Below are 23,177 nucleotides of genomic sequence, written 5' to 3' on the forward strand. Positions count from 1 at the left end.
TGCAAAATTTGGTTAAGATATCTGAACAATGTAACAACGTTTAACTGAAAGAGCATAATAAATGAAAAAACAAAAGTTGAAATTAAATAAGGGATATGTTTCCCATATATATTGACATAAGTCACAAATTCATTCCGATAGGATTTGTGTGTCTTCAAACATTACATTGTAGTACTCTTACGCAAGCAAACAGTACTAGAATGAAATACATCGTATTTACTTTTGGCAACACGAATAAAGAAAGGTGAACAGTAAGCCTGTGCCTTCTTTTTTAAAGGACTATTTTGTAGAAAAAACCCAATTTTTTTTACCAACTGTAATACCACGGAACTATTCAAAGTTTACTATCGATAATTCCGTTGAATAACCCAAAAATTGTGAATTTATCCCATTTCAATGTTTAAATAAATATTCAGTGTATTCTAGCATCTCTGTTAACCTCCATTTGGAGGTATTTTGAGTCATAGGATGTGATTTAGCCTTTTATTATTAAATATATGTAAGCTGACGGTTAAGGTCTTCTTTTATACATTGTACTAAATCAATGACAGCTCTAAAATCTGTGTATACATGCTGTCAATAGCTGTTACCTAGACTTGCTGTCTATCTGATAAAAAGCAGAGAACTATTTTTATGTACATGAAATACTACACAGAATATTTATTAAGTTTTGTAAGTGATGGCTTTCATAGAGATAAAATAAACACGGTAAACATGAATAGATTGATAGATAGATTTATTTCGGCATAGGAAGCACATACATAGCACACAACATTACATAGGATAAAGTAAGGAGAATTATTAAATACTATATGACATACGAGAAAACTATGACATGCTCACCAACACCAAGGATAACACAAAACGGGCAAGCCCTTATTTCCATTGTGGTCCTTGAATTGATAATCAACATACATAATATACCTTTATAAAAAAGTGGAAAATATATCTATACAATAAGGTAAAAATAAAAAGGTATGTACAAAAGGGTACATAAAACTCTTGTTTTTATTTTACTATTTGTTAAAAGTTCTTTCTTGTCAAGTCATACGCTAGAATTAAGGTTACTAATGTAATTGTAAATGCTACAAAGCCAGAATTTGGTCGTATCAAAATATCTCTCAGATGTTGACTTGAAAATTTGAAAGTGGTAAGGTAGCAGCTTAACTGTCAATGTTACTCATTCCTATGCAAATTTGGAATCCCCTCAGTAAAATTCATTTGTCGTTGAATATAGTCTTATCAATATATTTTACTTCCTTGAAAAATATTTAATCTCAGACAGTAAGTAACCTGGTGATTTTTTTAGTTTATTTTTCTAGGAAATGTGGTATCTATGTACAACGTTTCAAAACTTGTATGCCTATAATAATTTAAAGTTCGCTGATGTTGATTGAATAAAGGCATAGAATGGAAGTCATGCAAGTGAATTATTTTTGGTAAATAATAATGGTAAATACCGAAAATGAGCGGATTAATAGGTTTATTTACGGCGGGAAAATGGGCGGAGCTTATTTTATCTCCTATTGAAAAACGTGTAAACCTGGATTATGCTAATCCGAATCATGATGGGCTAAGAAAGTAACTTCTGTTTTGTCGGCGTAAACACGAACAATGAACTGTATTTCGCATGTTATGATGAACACTTGTTCATGCTACTATCAGAAAAACAGTCAATGTTTTGTCAGTTAACAAAATGTATGTTGTTGAAAGACATTTTCATAATGTTAAATCGGCAAACTCAATCCAAGAATGCAACATTAGAGTTGACATACAAAGCAATACAATTGTATTTTGTCAGTAAACAAACTTTTCAACTCTGATCAATAAGGCTGGATTTTTGGCAACGAACAGCCTCCATACAATGGAAGGGAGTTAGCTGTATGGAATGTCTTTTTACATTTTACCTTGTAACTATAAGTCAGTATATTATCGATAAGTTAGTTATATTCATTTATCTTATATCCATTTAAAATTGTGTAGAATAATTTTGTCCTATGAAGCGAACAATTGCCAACATCTATCGTCACAAACCGAACTCAACTTTTATATTATTTCATTATACGTAGTCTCATCTTTACATGTACATATTTAAACATAGACAAATATACATCGAGAACAATGTATAACCATATCAGACACATCATGTTTAAATTCTTCAACAATTATTTTCACCGACTTTAGATAAATTGGCGAGTCTGTTTATACGAACCAACATGCTTGATGTGATGTGCATGAGGCATTTAACTTCGTCATAAAATAACTTATAATATTTCGAATGGAAATTGAATGTATGGAGCAGAATTTTGGTATTTATTCATGTAGCACACCACAGTTCGAAGCCACAGCTTCGAATGGCCAGGGAGGATTTCTTGGATATAGTGAATATTCTTGATTTAACCTTTTACCCCCATGAGCATATTGTGAAAAATGGCCGTTTTCATTGAAAAGCCTCCTGTTACAAGTTCAAACTGCTATGAAACTATGAAAAATGCTTCAATACTGATGAAACTTGGCACAAATGTTGATTGGACCATAGCCTCTGTAACAGCATGCTCAATCGTTTTCAATTTTATGTGAGCATGGCAACAGGGGGAAGTCTCAAAATTGCGAAAAATCACCATTTTGCATTGTTTTTTTCCCCCATTAATACTGATTTTAAAGTGCTGCAACTTCTCAATGAATTAAGATATAGTAAAAGGCTTTTCAGCTTCGGTTACTAGTTACCCTGAGATCGACCTGAGGCCATTTTTAGCCTGTCACATGTCCAAAATTTTCTTGGCGATGAGGGGGACTACCGCCCCCCTTCAAACCCCCCAAACAGAAGGGGGCACATCTCCCTTCTGGCAACCCCCTAATGTACTATTTTGATGGGGGCCACGCCGAAAAGTGGTCACTTTTTAACAACATTTCTCAAAAAACAGTGTTGGGGCCTAAATAAGGCAATTTTTCACTGTTTGAGGCCTCAAAAGGGGGGGGGGCAAAAAGCCGTCAAAACACGTCTATATAAGGGAAAAGGTTAAATGACTGGTAGTCTTTAAAGTGCATTTTCAGCATGAAATTTGTTTTTGTGACATCTAATATGATCACTGGCAAATTCGAAAACATGGCCAGAAATGACATGCTCTTGATTATAGATGTAAAGGCCGCCATTTTTTGGGGGGTACAGACCTTTAGCAGTAGCGATAATCTACAAGGTTGAGCACCAGTTTCTTTGTGATATTTTGCATGTATAGGGAGTTGCTAAAGCAGAGACGGTGTTTCTTTAGCCTGTATATTTGCAGGTATTTTTTGCCAGAGGGACGAAATGTGTTGTTTTGGGTCTCGGGCCACTGTAGATTTTTGGCTTCAACGGAATGAATTGCAACTTTTTTGACTGCCTGCCTATTGCAGATGGGATGATTTCTTTGTAGATTTGCAATCTTATGTCATATATGTTCTCAACAAAATGTGTTTTCTCTTTCCAGGTTGTGTAGTTTGGTATCAGAATTATTAGACGTATTGCTTGTAGGACATTGACGGCAGGAACTTGTAATTAACTGTGGAGTGCTACCCTGGATTTCGTGGATTTTTTTGAAGAAAATATTTCAACGGTTACACCGTCAGAAATTACGGATTTGTACGGATATATTGGTTCCCAGCCAGATGTATAAATTTAAACTTCAAATGTAATTTCGTATTCGTGTTATATCAGTTCGTATTCGTTTAGGTGCATTCGTTCAGATTTTATTTCAGTGTCATGTCACCCACTTTGTATTCTTAAAAGAAAGGACGTTCAAGATCATAAGTTAAAATCTAAATTATTCAAATTGAAAAGGAAGAAGTATGCAACATAATATCTAAGCACGTAGTTTAAACAAGAAGTAGAAACAATTGATCCTTACATTCTGCAGTATCAAAATACAAATGTTTAACTGTTAATTAAAAAGTAGCAATTAAACTTGTTTAAATCATTTTAAATTTATATGATTATAGATAAGAATTTAATAAATACGAATATAAATTAGATAAATTGAAAGATAAACAGCGAATAATTACCCAAATTCTGCTCCATAGGAATGATTACTGTAACAAATGTCTAAACATTTTTGGTCTCAACTCTACTGTTTGTTGTCTACAACATTAACATACGCAATAAAAAATATTTTAAGGAAGCTAAATGATCGTGCGAAACTACATTTTAGCTGTAAATACGATAACCTTTCGATAACCTTTCGAACACTGCACTGAAACAATGAAGCTCTTTTGTTTAATATAAATCGTTTTAAAACGTATTTTTCTTGATTATATCTAATGGTAATTAATGGTGAAACAAAAGAAAAATAACAAAGAAAAACTAAACTTGTAACAAAAGAAAAAAATCTTTATTACAAGAGAGACACCTGGGCATGTTTTGTTTTTCTTACAGTAAATATTTTGAACTATTTAACATAGTGTACACGGTAGACTTCGTACGTCTTCTCTTACAATTAATACAAGTACATGATGGAACCGGGAACATATGCTAATTTGGAAATAGATATTGAGTTAAAAAATCGGACTGAACAAGACAACATTTACGAAACTCTTCAACATGGTACAGGGGAGCTTGCAGATAAAACTACTCCTTCAGCCAAGAAGTGCACACCACTTTTGTTTTGGTGTACCCTCGTAAATTCAATTTTGATTGGACTGTTGATTATCGCAGTATCTGTTTCTTTATACATGTGTATAAACGTTTCAAAGGCTTCAAATAGTAAAGGTCAGTACTAACGATTTTCTTTATCGAATTTGCCGCAAGTCTGTTGGATTGTAACAGCTATATTAAACAAATAAGAATATAATCTTTATTTTTTGATTGTTTATGGCTTAATAATAAGAAACACCAGGCAAATATAGCACGAACATATTCTTTTTTGTTTTTGTTTTGTGTTATATTGTTTAAAATTGAGACCCCAATATTATAACTTTATTCATATCTACCGGATGATGACGGAAATGACCGAAAGCTGCTATTGTATCGGTTCTTGAACACTAGGAATAATGTTATTGCTGAGACAGCTATAAAATTAATTTATCATCTGATTCTGGTTTATTTTTGGTATCTTATTACAGTTAAAAAAAACTCTTATTAGTCATATTCATGAACTCTCTCCTGTTACGTTTGCTCTGTTGGCAATTTGTATGATTATGGTAAATTAGTATTTTGTATGGAAGTCAAAATACTACTTTGTTTACGTTGTAACGACGTTGGTAGAACGTCATAATACTGATAATAAGCATGATAATATGACAAAACTTAAGTTGGTAAATTTACATAAGGGAATGTTTCCAATATATAAGGACACAAACCACTCTTGGTGGTGAGCAAGGTTTTCACCGACAGTGTTTATGTGCCTTAAACCTTTACATTTCGGGTGTAGGCAACTGCAGGACCGGAGTTGCCGTACCCTATGATTCCCCAGGCAAAGTCACGGGACGAAACTCCTCGAAGGCGGCGTTGGTAGAACGTCATAATACTGATAATGGGCATGACAAGTTTGCGTCTTCAAAAAAATAGCATGCGAGAGCTCTTTCTGCAGCTGTTGAAGATTTGTTTAATTATTCAAAAGTAAGAACTTCTGATTAGTCTAATTGTATCTGCGAACAATAGAATCATATCGACTAGTTCCGTCCGTCTCCGGATAAGCTCATATTAGGGATAATAGGCGAAGTGTTCCGAAGTTAATGGAGGGGCAAAATTTCAGTACACGGTTCACTCGGTCATACATGTATAATAGTGTTTGGTGATATTGTTACGAAATAACTCTGGCTTAAAAAAAACAACAACAAAAAACAGAAATATGTCCCTGAAAATGTCTTTAAGAACTCTATGCTTGTATAATAAAAATGACATCCAAGTGAAGAATATAAAATTAATCAATTGAACTAAAATTGTGCATCATAAGTATAGCCTAGCAACAGTCTAAAAGCAAATTAAACACTAAAACTACAACAACTCAACAACAACTTTTCAACTCAAAGAACCCCAACAAATAGAAAATTTCCATCTTATTGGCGTCCGCGCCGAAGCGCGGTGCCTCTTATGGAATGAAATCAGATACAGCAACTTCTCGAGCCTTTTAGTCGGACATAATAAAAGCCGACCATTATGAGGGTGCTTGATTATTAATTAAAAGTGAAATGTCGCGATATATACAATGAATTGCGAACTGGAAAATTTCGCAATGCAAACATTTTCAAATGAAATAATCTTTTCTGTCAAGACATCGCGCTCTTCGGGGTATGTTTATTTATCATTTTGTAGTACACTGTGGGTTATTATGGTATGTTATTGTTGTATGTGTATCCGAAAGCTGAATTGAATGATGTGTTGATGACCTAAATATTCCGAAAATCTATTTATAGAGGGATGTACTCCTATCGGTAATTCCCGGTCTCTCCTGGTCTATTTTGACCGGAATTTACTAGTACCACTCGTTTATTGTCCGGCCTCACCCGGTTTTGAAGTAGATGTTTTATATCGTTACAGAACAGAACAAATATTTTACAGATAAATCAGCTTTTTTCAAAATGAATGTTTGTCACTTAGTTTGGTTACAATAATTAATAAACACAGATCAACTCTCAAATTTATTGATTATTATTATACATAAACATACAATTCGAAAAAACAACAACGCAACAACAACAACAGCATGTTTTAGTTTATCTATATGCGATAAAAACAATAAATAGTTACAATAATTGAGAAAAAGGTACATTTTTATGGTTTTAATATGACACTTTCAACTTTGAAACATTTTATTTTTATTTAATTTGTTATTCGTGTTTAGTTAAGATGCTGAGGAATTATTCAAAGTTACAAATTAGATTTTTATGAATTATTCAATTCATTGATAATTTAGAAAAATACAAATGTACATGTATATGGTTTAAGAATAAACAATATTATATATTGAAAGATTAACCATAATTTTTTCCAGTTAGTTTTGACTTATAATCGTCGGTCAATATGACAATTGAATTCTTATAATAGTAGTAAACGTAAAAACTCAGTAATAAAATAGCACATAAAACACAAAAAAAGAAAAGAAAACAATATTCATAAAATCTGTAAATTTTTTTATTAAAATAGATATTACAATTATTGTATAATAAACAATTATGCTCAACATGATCAACATGGTAATATAATCAGTGTCATATTGTTAGTAAGTGTGAACAGATACCTTTAGAGGAGGTCTTCGCTAATAGCGATAACATTATAAGGGACAATTACACAAGTGTGGTGTTGATCATGCGTTACACATATGGATTATAAATGATTGTATACATGTATATCCGTTGCTATTAATAACCACGATCATAAGGAAATAACAAGTAATATTCTAAACTCTAGCATGCCAATCAAAGTTAATAATGAACAATGTCTTTCGTCCGATCATTCTTAAGTGATATACAATTCTGATGCTTTGCATCAATGCTTTTCTTATATAACCTTTTGTTTGCGCATGCAGCTAGCGTGGTGTTCAAAAGTAGACTGGCGATCAACCCACTCGCGGAAATCAATCTGCACGACTCCTTGTGCAAGCCTAAATGTTGCACTACCTGTTTAAAGTGCTGACATGAATTAACAATGTTCAAAATGGCACACAAGTGGTTCAGGTACACACTGGCCATGGCTTTCGCAGAGGCGGTGGGTCCATCAGCGGCGGGTACATCGCAGAGGCGGTGGATTGTTCAGAACAGAAGCGATGGTTAAAAATTGGGCGGTAAATTTATGATTGGATTTTGCTTCATTTTTTAACGTTTTACGGCAAACTACTAATTCTAAAACAAAATAACCATATTTTTGAAAATTTTGAAATTGTAATCGCATGTTTATATAATAAATAAATAAATAATTAATGATTACAACGCAAACGGCGGTGGTCTCGATTGCAACGCAGTGTGGGTGGCCCGATACCATTATTTCAATCGAGTACAACATTTGTCTTACTTTTACTTCAGAAAAAAGTGTTTATTTGGTGTTTAACAGTATGATTTTATATACAAATAGATACCAACTGGTCTAATATTGTACATTCTTCGAAAGAGTAGATTGCACTTTATTTGGTGAAAATTGGTTGACAATAAACAAAGATCTGGGAGATAAAATAAGACTTGGTGGTAGGTCCGCTCGCGAACCTTTCTACCTTTACTTTATTGATAGTATATGTGGATGAAATTTTTAAAAACAACTTTCCTTTGTTGTTTGATGGAAAATAAGATGTTTTTAAAACATTTTGAGTGAAAAAAAAAATGTGAAAAAAAGTATTTAATTTATAAAAATAAATGGGTGTGGTCATAAACATGTTTACTATCTAAGCCACGCTTCATGTGTATAAGACAGCCATGTATATCTTTTATATAAGAATATAATGTGACATGTAGCTTTTACAGAAGTACAAGAAGATTTTAAGGCCAGTTTATAATGTATATGATTTAAATGATTGTGTTTATATACATACAACGGATGTGCGCACTGTTTAAAAACTGCACAGCGCTGATTGAAAAAGCGTGCGTCATATCATTAATAAATATTGGCGTGAACGTTGATAACGCGTTTCTACGATTTCGTCTTTGACCACTATATTGGATATGCCATGTCACGTCTCATATATCCTTCAAACTTGATATGATATTAGAATATGATAAAAGAAATTTTTCGAGCGCACACAATTAATATGTCACCAATCCCATTTTCTGCACGTGAATTTGATTTCTTATTTATTTGGGGTTATTTCAGGGGAGATAACTCATACATACGTCTGAAAATTAGTTTTCCTTTTGTAATGTTTTTCAGTTTATTTTTTGCACATTTTCTAAACAACATTGAATTCCAAAAAATATTTCTGTAAGTTAAACACCTTTTTTTTAAAAAAGAAAAGAGGTCCTTTAAATTCTTAAAAAAATAAATGCCATTTTAAAACCATTTTTTCTTCGATAAATTTTGACGTCATAATTTCAGAAAAAGAAGAAAAAAGCTTTACATGTATCATGGGCAGGTGTTAACGAAAAGTAATAGATAGAAAACTTTTCCTTAAATAACACGACGCTGTAAAGATAAAATTTATATAAATTGGTGGTCTCAGTATAACACAGTGACATTCAAAACTGAGATTGTTCTTCGCATTCAAAAAGCATGTTCTGTTAATCTTTACGAGTATTTTATGATAATACCGGTCAAAGCAATTTTGGAAGGAAAATGGAAGCGGATCTCTATTGTATTTAAATACGAAACGAATCCGTCTCTCTGATGTCAAAGTTAGAAAAGGGTTTAACTCAATAATATTGAAAAGTGCATTATGTCAAGTTAAACCTTCAAAATAGACAAAAATGGATCGGGCCCACCGCAGAGCAATCGAATCCACCTCAATTCTTTCATAAACAGACAATAACAATTTCGAAAAGTTCGAAATATGGTTGCTTTGTCTAAGTGTCAATCATACGATGTGATGCCGGCGTTGTGCACAATTTGTTGTGTTTTATCCAAAATTCGGCATAAGTGGCGTTACCTCGTCAAACTGTACAGAACTGTTTTGATAATGGCAATGAATTACATGGTGTGCGTGTAATAAGCTGGAAGAGTGCATATGTGGGCTCCAGTCTCACTAGGTATTTCCCGTCAAACATTAAAACATAAAGCAAAGTTATGTTATAAACTTACCAACAACAGCAAACGGCTTTTTTTTGTATTTTCTAATCCTAGATCAGGAAATACAATGCTGACATTCAATCTCTGGGACAGCGCTTCACGACACACCTAGCAAAAAGTAGTTCTCAAAACAGCTTAAAACTAGCGATGTTAAAGCTAGAAATAATTTTTATTTCAACAAATTACAACGCATTCAAAGATTAAAAGTAGTGTTGGCATATAGAATTGTCAATAAAAGCACAATCACAAATTACGAGGATAAATATCATTTCAGTCAATGACAATTCCTCGGCTATTTCCGTAAAGCTTCGGATTATTGGGATAGGCATTAAACCCCCCGAAAATGAACATTTGGTATTAAGACTTTCTGAAAAATAAAATGACTCTAGAACAAGGACGAATTTTTAGAGCAGTCGACGATTGATAATCACCTTCTACATCCGATAATTTAATAAACGTAAACAAAAAGCTGTTTTTAGCGATGTCGATTACCGAAGTCTTCAGGGAATATTTTACAAATAAATTTGACTGTCGAGAAGTGGAATGTATACATGTCGAACTGTTTTGGCGAGAAGAATTACGCTAAATTATTTACAACAGGTCTATCGTGAACAAAAAACCTCGAAATTAATAAGGTTTACAAACCTTAAATGAAAATTCTAAATTTAGAATTATTTGATTTTATTCAGGTTTTGTATAATTCCCCGTGGTGCAGGGGTTACGCGCCAGTTTATTGTATGAGAGGTCTGGGGATCTAATCCCAGTCGAGGTAACTATTTTTTTTTATTTTTCAAGTGCCTTTTTAAGGAAGTAGCCATGATATGTAAGGATGTGTGGCTGTCAAAAAAAAATAACATAAATGATTTTTTGATGCAACACTAGTCATGCAAATTTCCGTATGTATCAAACTCAAACTGTTATAGTAAAAAATCTAAACGCAGTCGCTGCATCTCGGTGCCCTGCAAGATGAAGTATAGAATATAAGAAATAAACTTATACAGGAAAATAAAACGATTTAGATTGCTAAGATCAGAAAATACCACAGAGCCTGCAGTCCTTTGATTATCCACAGCTTCTGCGACGAACTCTCCACCGCCACCGTGATTGACCCACAGCTTCTACGAAAGCTATGGTCAGTATGTATACTTTATAGAACAATTAACATTTCTGCATGTTAATCCTAGTTATTTTGTATGGTCATTTTGGCAATTATATCCTATATGTATGTTGTGTGATAATGATTGACATGGAACTAAAAAACTAACGCAAGGAAAAACAGACGGACAGACAAAACATTCAACACTATTTTCCAGTGCCATAGTCCCGAACAGTTCTTTGAGAACGACTGTATAGCAGAATCCACCCAACCATTACTAAATCGTAATCGTGTTATCATATTACCTGTCTAATCTGTAGGTTTTTATAATCCAAGGATTGTATTTTTTTATACCTCAGATCGTTATAAAATCCGTTCGATTGTCCGTCCATGGCAATATTGTGCCCGCATAATTTTTTTATAAGCGTTTACAAAATATTTTGGAAAATTGTTAATCTTATTGAGATGACATGCATAGCTTAAATTTCTAATATTCAATAATTGCGATTATCGGACAGATTCTCGGAGCAACAACACAAAATAGACAATTTAGATGAATATTGAGTGAGACCATGGCAAACATAAACATCTATTTGAGAACAAACTTATGTGTAAACTGTTTGAAAAAATTACGTGACAAGCGATATTTTTTCGCGATTTTTTATTGATAGATCCTGATTGATAACATTTGTGCAAAATTTAAGAACAATCGCTTACCTTAATTTTCCAAACTAATAACTGTCAGTTTGTAATTATGCAAAATGACACAAAATAAATAGCGTTTAAAGATATTTAACTAAATTCGGGCTAAAGGCTAAGAATCGCACAAAAAATGATTTTCAATTGAATTCAGAGACTACCGGTACGCCTGGCGAATTAAATAAAGTGTTAAAAAAAGAAAAGAAAAACACAAACAGCAACTAAAATTCTGTACAACCATATTGATCTCATGCCCCATTGGTAATATCTGGAGAGAATGCCCGTGTTATCTTATGCAAATAGAATACGTCAGAATAAAGGTTTATACCGCTGTTTTGTACATAAGCATCTACAGAAACACGATGACGCATTAAATGCTCGAGTCTTCGAGTCCGATGGTTTCTGCAGATGATAATGCACGAATATAAGGTGCATTAGTGCTTTTCATGAATTAAAATATACGTCTGATTCTATATTCTGCGTTACGTTATTTGTTGTTTTTGTTGTTATTTTGTTTATTTTTAATAATTATATTCCATCATTCTTTTTACGTACTGATGCGATACCATGTGACAATTACGCTTTGATCATTTGTACCTGATCCAGATTTTTTACTTGGTGAACACGGACGGGTCTAGGTCTGTTATTGCAGGAAGCTATTTTACGTGCATGGCATGGCGCCCTGATTCATAGATAAAATATGTGAAGCAACAGCTCATGGTTGCGTTATTTTATGTTCTAATGTCGTTAATGTATAATTGGGTAGTTTTATGGAAAAAAAATACATTACAGACATACATGTATACCTGAATACGTCTCTATGTTTGTTTGATTGTTTGTTTTATTTTACGCCTTTTCCCAACAGTATTTCAGTCATACAGGCGGGTAGTTTCCTAACCATCGTTCCTGAAGAGTTACACCAGTACGTTTCTATGTTTGTTTTTATCAATGTATTGGTTTGTTAACCAATTGGTTTATTACACATTGAAAATATTATTCCGTATTATTCGTTTTATTTGTCGATAATCATTGAGAAAAATCTACGGATCCTCAAAGATGACATTTTCCACACTTTTTTTTCCATGGACTGAATTCGTTATTACGAAATATAAATTCGTAATAACGAAACATTAATTCGTCTGTACAAAATAATATTTCATTTGCATGAATTACTATTTAGTTTGTGCGAAATATTGAATCGTTTTTACGAATAACGAAATATTATTTCGTTTCCGCGAAATTGTAAATCGTTTTTTCGAAATATTAATTCATAATTGAGAAATATTATTTTGTTTTTACGAAATCTTATTTCGTTTTTTTACGAAATGATAATTCGCTTTAACAAATTATTAATTTCCATCCATGGACGGACAGAGACTAAAACCATTTCTCACGCCGCTTTTTGAGCGATGCATATCACGTGTTTGCCTCGGACAACCTCTTTACGTGACGGCGGGGTAACAAGATCTCAAGAAATTTATTGTAATATAGTGTTTGAACTTGCCACCAAATATAACGATTATAAGCCTCATGGCTCTCAAGCTATTTTATTTGATTGAACAGGATTTTGAGTAAGAGGTCAATCTCAATTCAAAATATCCTCTTGTTCTCCCTTTTCAAAAACTTATTCCCAATAGCTGGCAAAAATCTTTTTTTTTTTATTTTCTGAGGCAATTAATCTTTTCTGACATGTTTCTTTAAAAAGGTAACTGGCAATATTATTACCCTTTTTATCGTACACAATTGTAAAACTTAAAGGGACTGGTCTCAAGATTTTCACTAAAAATAAATTTCCTTAAAATTTATAAATGGGCATCGTGAGCTCATAAAAACTTGATATTTTATTTTAAAACGAAAAAATGAAACAGTTCTTTTTGACCGTCTTTTGATTTGAACCCCTGGATAAAATTTCTTTTAACAACAGTTTCCATTTTCTTTACTATTACGGTTTTTTTAGTTGCAACTTAATCAACAAGCGATTATTTAACAAATAAAATATGGCCCTGAGGGCAATATGTAAGTTTACGGACTAATTGGTCAGACTGAGGAAGGTATATGACCCGAAGCGCGGCTGAGGGACATATAGCTTCCTAGGTCTGACCAACCAGTCCGTGAACTTGTATTATGTCCAAAAGGCCATGTTTTATTGGTTATATTATACCGAATCTAAATCATTTCATCCCTTTTGTTGCTGCCATTTTTACTACATGTATAAGTAACTTTCAAATAATAACTTATTTGTTCAGTGTGTGAAATATCTCAAACCCTAGTCGGATATTTTATTATTATTTTCAAGCGATACGACTCTTCTTTTGTTATTCAATTTTTGTTAATCAAATTAAAAGGACAAAAAAAAAAGATTTTCACAATATGTATTATATAAAATTTATAATCACTTTAAAGACAAATCGTGACTTTTGATCAACATTTAATAAATTTATATGAAACAAAACAATAAATTCAGTAAAAAGAATAATTTAACAACAAAATAAAATATTATACCTCATTTGCATTCGCTTTTCCATATTTAATATGGACATCCAGTCCATATAAGAATTATGGACCGCCCCGGTCTGTATGCGGTTTATGGACCGGATGACGTCATTTTAAATATAGAAGGGCGTATGCAAATGAGGTATAATATTTTAAGTTATATAGATTACGGGGCGTCCGTGGCCGAGTGGTTAAGGTCGTTGACTTCAAACCACTTGCCCCTCACCGCTGTGGGTTCGAATCCCGACAGGAACTTTGGATTCTTTCATGCGAGGAATCTATCTAGCTAGCTTATGGAACGTCGGTGGTTCTACTTAGGTACCCGTTCGTGCCTGAAATAATGCACGGAAGGGCACATGAGGTCTTCCTCCACCAGTAAAGATGGAACGTCGCGATATGACCTATACTGTGTCGATGTGACGTAAAATTACTCAAAACAAACAAACAAAACAAATATAGATTACAAAACTGTAATACCGTCGCGTTCAGATATAAGATAAGGAAGAAAAAAATCACTATTTATACTGTGTTTAGTGTTTACCTGACTTATCTTTAGTCAGGGACTTAGTTTTAAAGCCTTCTGATAAATATTACAAGAATGTTTTTCTTTTATTTTCTATCATCTGGAGGTCAGCCCCTTTCAAACCCATCTGTAACGTGACTTTTGAATTTTTGAAAATTTCTCAACTTCACAAAATGCCACATAATTTCCCGAATTTAATCCAGGGGCCTTTTCCCCAAAATAGCTGGAAAAGCCCTGAATTATTTCTAAAATCAAGGTCATTGCGGCCTTGACCTGTAACGACTGACCAAAATAATCAATAGGGATCATCGATTGGCCAGGGCCTCACATACCGCTTCATTCACTAAATATTGTAATACCCTGGTCTATAGTAACTTTAATAGAGACAGATAGAACCTAACTTTAAAGCTTTATTGTATTTTCATTTCTTGTCTAATGGGTTTATATCATGGTGGATAACAAGTTTATATCCAGGGCTTTATAATTGCTAGGTATTTAACTTAAATCAGTTTATTGTGTGCATGAAGTACCTATGAATGCAGGATTATATAATTTACTTCCTGGTTTAAGCAGCCATGTTTGTATACATCCTGTGCATTGCATTGTGGGTAGTTGCTTAGCAACTGCAGCTTCCTTTTATTGTTTACTTGTCAATGCAGAGATGTCAAGCAACTTATATCAACAATTAAAACTGTTAACCCCCTTAAAAGGAAATTTGAGGTTACAATCTTTTGTATTAATTATATTTTTATTAAATAAGACTAATAATTATTGATATATTGGTAATTTTAATATTAAAATTATCATTTGTTTCCAGTGACTGTGAGCTTCACAGTTCAACATTATTTTATGTGAAGCTGGGTTCACATGATTTTATGTGAAGTTGGCAAATTTCACAAGTTGTGAAATGTGAACTTCCACACTTTTTTGTGTGAAGTCTGGGTAGTATATAAACTGTTGTGAGGTCATTTTCGAGGACACACATGCAAACAACTTGTTTAATACAGTATAAGTTTTATTCGAGAAACAACAATCTGTAAGGTACTTTAACTTATTTTGGTGAATATTTTCTACAAGTTTTTACATAGAATTAACATTTTGATAAGTATAATTTTAAGTAATTTTAAGCTGATAATTAAATTGTTAAAAAGTAGCAGTTTTACAAGGCTATTGACAGTACTGAATGGCTATTTAAGTTTATCTGCCTTATATGTCTGAATTTGTGACTTTGTTGAATGAAATCAAGTCTGAGAGAGAAAGTGAATATTTCGTAAACGGAATAATAGTGATGTATTGTAAACATGTAGCAGAGTTTCTTTTAATATTTAAATATTTACCATGATTTAAGAGGAAATAATTTTCTGCTACAAACGTTTGATACTTTTAACGTGATAATATAACACAGAACACATTTCACTGTTTTATGATCATGTTTCTTTATTCCATAAATCATGAATTGAAATTAACTATTGCAAACAAACTTTATATTATAATAACATAATATCCAAAGTATTGCTTAAGTCCGAAATAAGTATATTTTAATGTTCTGTATGTCCAAACTATTTCTAATCCAAATTTACTCTGCCTTCTCAATCAATCTTCCTTGTTTATATACTGCTGTATAAAGAGCGGGAAAATGTCACGTGTATAAAATGCCACCGATACACGTGTTAAGCAACATTTTGTATGCACCGTCTGTTGTTGAGAACCGTCTAGACACGATTCATATTTATTCAACCACGGTGCACCTTATTGGGCACCGTTCTAATTTACATATATACGAATTTAAGTGACAAATTAACTTAACACTTAAACAACGTCAACACTTTATAATAGCTTTGAATACAATCACGAAAAACTTTCTTTACTTGCACATTTTAACGTCTTTAAACACTTTAATGATACTACATTTGAAAACATCATATTTCACTTATTATAATACACTTTTACTTATAACTTTAAGGACATATTGAATATAACACTTTAATCAACACAATACTTTACTTTTAGTAGAGACATACATTTGATATATATAACACTTTGACATTATATGTAACATTATGCTCGTGATCTTCACGACAAAACATAAGTTGCTCTTGTATAAAATAAAATTGCGATTGACTGTTGAAAGAGAAAAGCGATAGGTGTTTATTAAATGAATAAATTGAAGTTTAAAGTTTATCTCTAAGTCTTAGTTTTTCGATTGCATCACATGAATTATCACAAGAATTATTGTTTTAAAAGGAAAGCAACAGCTGGAAGCTGATCAAGATAGCTACCCATAACAGATATTGCCCATTTTACCCAAGTTCAGAATCCAAGGCTCGAGCTACCAATTGTGAACGACTGACATCCGAGTCCCAATAGCGTTACAATATATAGACACTTGAAGGTTATTGAGCCGACAAGAAAGAGTCAAAGTGTCTATTGTGATTCTGTTAAACCCGTAAAAACGAAATATTATTTTTTAAAACAAATTAATATTTCGTTAGAAAATAATTTTTCGCAAAACGATATAATATATATAAAAAAACCAGTTAATGTTTAACGTAAAATGGCCAATATTTTGCTTTTAAATATAGACATTTTAATTAAAAAATCTTGTGTGGTCACTCTGTTAGTTTCATATTTTAAGGGTAAATGCAGGAGATATAATTTACAAAGATTGTCCATGCTGATTTATGCATATGGATCATACAAGAAAACGAATTAAAAAGTTTCGTTGATTCATCTATCATTGTATAGGGGTTTTTTTGTCTTCTTTCTTTTTCTCTTTACACCATTTTGTAATGTTAAAATAATAAATATATATCTATTTTATTTTTTATTTTTGCTAAACAGAGAGTATAAGAAGCATTGCAGCAGATGTAAGACATATCAAGAATGACCTTGAGAATAATACTTCCGGTTTAGATAACTTAAAGGTGGTTACAGATGAGATCAACAAAAAGTGTGAGGATGGACTTTCAGACCTGTCTAAAAATTTGGAAAGACAGACGAATGATTTGAGATCTTCTTCCACAGGTAAAGCTGAAAAGTTTACATATTACCTTAACAGAGTCGATGTGAACAAATTTAACAAAAAAATAGGGTGACAAAATACAGTATATAGTTTTTAAAAATAAACACTATTCAATTGCACGGTTTTAATACATGCATTGCCATATTTGCAACATGATTTACAAGTGTGCTTCTTTTATTTAATGCATGTGAATAATATATAAAGACAAGTTAGAGCGCCACCAAACATTTGTAGGGTTAGCGATGATTTCGCGCAGCTTGTGTCATATAACGAAAATTTGCGAACATTTTGCTTATAATGCAGGTATTTAAGTATGATATTTTATCTTTCTTTTTATACACCCCACGAATTAAGTTTAGGGTTGGAACCAGTTCGTTAGTCGGTCCGTCCGTACATCCATCAGTCTGACTGTGTGTCCAATTGAAAACTCTTGAACGAGGGAATCAATTTAATATTTTTTTATTCACAGATGTAACATCATAAAAACAGGTCATGTTCGAATTTGACATCATACTACTTTTTCACAGAGTAATGGCACCCTTTTATCCTATATCTAAAAAAAAAACATGGTGTCCGGTCGATTACTCTCTTTAAAGAAACTTTTTTGGTACATATGTGATAGATGTAATACCATAAAGTACAGATAAATTCCTCATTTTTCCCAAAGTTATAGCCCTTTTTTATAACTCTTTAATAAGGCAATATATTATGATAATTTTTTGTGCACATATATAAGATCATACAATACAGGTCGAATTCAAATCTGGTTTTAGACCACTACTTTTTTACATACATGGACTTCCTTCACCTTCTTTGTCTTCTTATCTCATTGGTTTCCATGCGTTAACTCTGTAATGAAGCAATGGGTTGTTTTAATATTTGGTGTCCCATTCATTTTAATCTTAAATTCTTAGCCAGTTACTGATGACCTATTTACAACAATAAAAACACATTATTTCCAGATGATGAGTCGTTTAAGATGTGATCCACTATCACAATGTTCTGTACAATGGTTTAACATCATCAAATACATACCAAGTATAAATTTAGCTTCATATTATTCTTTATTTTTCAATCACTTGTTGCGATTTTTCGATTTCATTTTTGCATTATATGCAGTTTCTAGAAGGTAACTCATTTACGATTAAGTTGAAAGCGGTTTATCATTAAGTATTAAATTGGAACAAATTTTGGTTTACATGATATTATGAAATAAAAGTCCGGTTGTGTTTGGCAACAGCCCACTTAATTAAAAGGAAAAGCTTTGGCTTCTTCTAAATTAAAATAGAACAAAAGAACTTCATGGTTTGATGGGACAATATATTATAATTTGAAAACAGTTTTCTTTTCCTTGAAATTAAACAATTTTAATGCATCCTTTATTTGACCATCTTATCATTGCGTAACAAGATGGTATATTGGGGATATCAATCAATCAATCAATCAATCAATCACTTCATTGAGTTTGACTCTAATTGAAAATAAGTAACAAATATAGGCTGACATTCCAAATTCTTACCTTATTTGATATAAGGTGGGATATGAATCACCTTTCGTAATAGCTCTATATTTGTTCTTTTAGAAAGCATCAAAAACGTGTCAGAAGTTGTGGTAAATATTAAGAAAGACGTGGAGAAGAGCACTTCCGGTTTAGATGACTTAAAGACAGTAACAGATGAGATCAAAGAGCAAATGAAAAGGTTGGATCAGGCAACGGAGAAAAAAACACGTAAGTCTAATATTTACCTGTATCATGTCGATTGTTCTGTTAAATAAATTAATGATGTTTCCAAACTTCAAAACTAAATCAAAAATAAATATATGTGTAAAATTATCTGTTATATATTGCTGACACTTAAAGGCATATTATGCCACAGATAGGAATTATTTATAATTATTTACTTGTTTAGGAAAGGACAAACGTCAGTTTAAAATTTAGGTATTAGTTGTGAGCATTTAAGATTCTTAACACGTTAAAAGTAGCGATGAATGCAAAATTATTTGTCATAAAAGTAGCAAAATGTCAACAAAGTAGTATTTTGATTTCCACACGAAATACCAAATTACTGAATCTATACTTATTGCCTAATTCAGCATAGACAAAAGATGGTTTAGATAGTGAACAATAATTATTAGGAAACTTTAAACGGGAAAAAAATAAATAGCTTTATCAAATAAAAATTAAAGCAATTCTGGGGCGCAATGGGTCTTTAATGAAATCAAATAATGTTTAAAATGAATTTATTTTGTTTTGTTTTATCATCCAACTGTTTTAATTGTGACACAAATTGCCTACTAACATCGCATAAAGCAATCAATGGGCATGGCCCCTTTCGGAGAGCCTTATTCTTTGAAACCATTTCTACTTGTGAGATAAATAAATTCCCAAAATCAACAAGACTTTTTTTTTCTTTTTTTTTTTATAGATATATTATTATAGATATTATCAATATTGATAATGTTAAACCAGTATTTAAACGATAAAGGACTCCAAGAATAAGCATGCAATTAATTTTTTTGACATGTGTTTATGATTTTCCTATAGAACAGGCAGATTAAGTAAATTTAATATTGTGCACTATCACATTATCACCACCATATCATAACGGCATCATGATCACCATCAAGATTATCATTGTCAATCATTATTATCAGTTCATCATCATCATAAGTATTAGCACAACACGGCATCATCATCATCATTATCAAAATTATCAGATCATCATCATTATCAGAGCTTCATCATTATAATCATTAGTACATACGGCATCATCATCAACATCATCATTATTATAATCATCATCATCATCATCCTTATTCGAGCAGAGAAATATGTGGGGGGAACATAGCAACATAGCATTGATTGTTGTTTTTTGTTTTTGTTTTATTATTATAATCTTTGGGGGTAATACTTTCTACTGAGCGTTAATTGCTATTTTTGAATTGTATTGTTGTTGTGATATATGTAGTACGTAATATGTAGTAAATATGAACCTATTTTTTCAGAGGTAATCGCATTCAATGTGGCGGATGCAGTAAACTACCCGGGTAATGATGCAATCAAATTCTCCAACATTATACTAAACGAAGGCGACGCATACAACAAAGAAACGGGGATTTTCACAGCACCACTTGACGGGATTTATCAGTTTAATGCACATATTTGTGGCAATGAAACTGTAGAAGAGATAGACTATTACATTGCAGTTAACTCACAATGGATAGTTACTGGAGAGTTTACTGCTCCAGCCAGAAGCTACAGATGCAAAATGTACGTCTTTTAGTGCGGTGGCCTTGGTTCGAAAAGGTGAAAATGTCCAAGTTGGTGGAATGCCTTTCTCTAATTTAGATGATTATAACAATGATTATTGTTCTTTCTCTGGTGTCCTGATACAAAGCATATAAACATTACATCACATTCTCGTTGTATATGTCTATAGAAATATTGAAAATGATACTAAGACATGATCATCGACACTGTTTAAGATATTTATTTGTTCCTACTCGGCTACATTCATACTTACAGTACTGTTTAGAAAAGAAAACATTAATCAAAATTTCAGAAACATTATCGAATTTTTCAATGGCATGTTTGTAATCGCTTTCAATGTTTGTCACATTGTCCTTTTGTCGTCATAACGGATCATAGATTAGTTTTTAAAGGAATTCAGAAAAGGAAACATTAATAAAAATTTCAGAAACATTATCGAATTTAATGGTGGTATGTTGAAACATTATCGAATTTTACAGTGGTATGTTGAAACATTATCGAATTTTACAGTGGTATGTTGAAACATTATCGAATTTTACGGTGGTATGTTGAAACATTATCGAATTTACGGTGGTATGTTCGTTATCGCTTTCAATGTTTTTGTTACATTGTCCTTTTGTCGTGATAACGGATCATAGATTAGTTTTTAAAGAAATTCAGAAATGAAAACATCGTGAAGTGTAATTGAGCCGCGTCACGACAAAACCAACATAATGGGTTTGCGACCAGCATGGATCCAGACCAGCCTGCGCATCTTCGCAGTCTGATCAGGATCCATGCTGTTCGCTTACCAACTTTATTACAAGTAGAGAAACTGATAGTGAACAGCATGGATCCTGATCCACTTTATTTTTGTTGCCGTATTTTTGCATGTGTTGTTATTATTACAATTATTTTGATTATTATCATTTTTGTTGTTGGTGATGTACGTGAAATGTATGTAAATAAAATACTGTTAATATTTAGTGTCATTGTTGATCTATTTAAATGTTAATGAAATAAACCGGCTCCTGATTCTTACTGATTTTCACAAAAGTTTGAAAAATGATATAATTGGTAAAAGCATGTTGCAAAACGTGTAAATATAAAGTGATTAATAAACAAAGATTTGGGCACATTTAATCCATATGCTTGTTATAACGTGTCCATATATGGAGAAATGACCCTTATTATTATATGTTAGTAAATAGGTAGAAATATTGTAAAATATTTGTTAATTCTGTCATATTATGTATAAACATGCAAAGTTCCACGTGGATAGTGACGATTAATACATTCTTAAAATCTACGCTACTTGCACTTTACAATTTTTTTTGTTTGAAAGTTAATCGAATATAGATATATTTTTATATGGACGAAATCATTGCAAAACTGTTAAAGTCCTTCTTAAGATTTCTTCCGCGATACATTTTATTTATTGACGTAGTGTACCAATGTGTGTTAAATAACAGAGTCATTCTACATCTTTCAAACATTGATCATAAGTTATGCCAACAACATCACAGGTTTACTCTTTTTACATTTTTGTATAAAATATCATTGGACCTTAAAACTAACGAAACACTCATATATGTAAAACTCTTTGTTTTATTTAAGTCCAATTACATTATAGTAAATGGACTAATGATATCTTAGATTGTCTTAGATTGTCTAAGATTGTTTTCATATAAACTTCAAAGACATTTATATTATGTATCCACGTATTCATTTTTTTCTAAATTCTGTCTTGAACAAACAGTATTATTATGAATTATTAAAGCTGCATATCAAACTGAGTGAAACAAACTTTAGAACAATAAATTAGGAGTATAAGCAATGTATAAATATACCCGTTTCGTATTTATATATTTTTACGTGTTTCAGGAGAATATGACTGAATTTATTGCCTTTTCGATAAACCGTTCCTAATAAAGGCAAAACTGTTTTGGCATATTTTGACATAATCTGCATAATTCATGCATATTTTAAATGCTTTATGGTAGGCTAAATCATATATACATATGAACACAATTTTAAACATTCATTAAAAAAAACAAGATTACTTCCTTGATATACGATTACTAGTATTTTAGTCGCTATCATATACCTGCAAGGTTTTTTTTATTTATTTTTTTGTTGTTGTTTGTCTTTTTTTTTATCGAAACCCACTGTTGGGTATCTCATTCAGAAAAAAATATGTGTGTCTTTTCATCCTTTTTTCCACAGTTTAGAGTTTGATCAGATTGTAGATGTTGATCTGCATCTTTTTATTTATAGGCAAGTCGTTATCGCCGATATTATAGAATTTTTTATAAATAATCTTCAGAGATTAAATGAAAAATTAAACAAGATTGTCCAGAATAATTTGAATAAAACTCGAGACTGGACAGGCTATTTCTTTCAATGTTGTTTATA

General features: G+C 32.0%; 1 protein-coding gene across 1 annotated transcript; it reads left to right on the forward strand.

Moving 5' to 3' along the window:
* The first annotated feature begins 3,443 nt into the window (after positions 1–3,443).
* On the forward strand, positions 3,444–21,874 carry LOC132719986 (uncharacterized). The gene is made up of 4 exons (XM_060703962.1): positions 3,444–4,741; positions 17,332–17,514; positions 19,095–19,241; positions 20,519–21,874. The coding sequence occupies exons 1-4, from the start codon at positions 4,483–4,485 to the stop codon at positions 20,794–20,796; spliced, it is 867 nt and encodes a 288-aa protein (XP_060559945.1). The 5' UTR covers positions 3,444–4,482; the 3' UTR covers positions 20,797–21,874.
* Positions 21,875–23,177: the final 1,303 nt, after the last annotated feature.

Source organism: Ruditapes philippinarum, unplaced genomic scaffold (genome assembly GCF_026571515.1).
Source record: "Ruditapes philippinarum isolate M1 unplaced genomic scaffold, ASM2657151v2 ctg21623_1_1_1_1, whole genome shotgun sequence".
In the NCBI taxonomy this organism is placed as follows: domain Eukaryota; kingdom Metazoa; phylum Mollusca; class Bivalvia; order Venerida; family Veneridae; genus Ruditapes; species Ruditapes philippinarum.

Bases quoted from the DNA above. Each gene is read 5' to 3' on its own strand.
- LOC132719986 (XM_060703962.1), top strand. From the start codon at position 4,483: ATGATGGAACCGGGAACATATGCTAATTTGGAAATAGATATTGAGTTA. The intron at 17,515-19,094 runs GTAAAGCTGAAA...TTGTTCTTTTAG, and splicing joins TTTGAGATCTTCTTCCACAG to AAAGCATCAAAAACGTGTCA. The intron at 19,242-20,518 runs GTAAGTCTAATA...CTATTTTTTCAG, and splicing joins GGCAACGGAGAAAAAAACAC to AGGTAATCGCATTCAATGTG.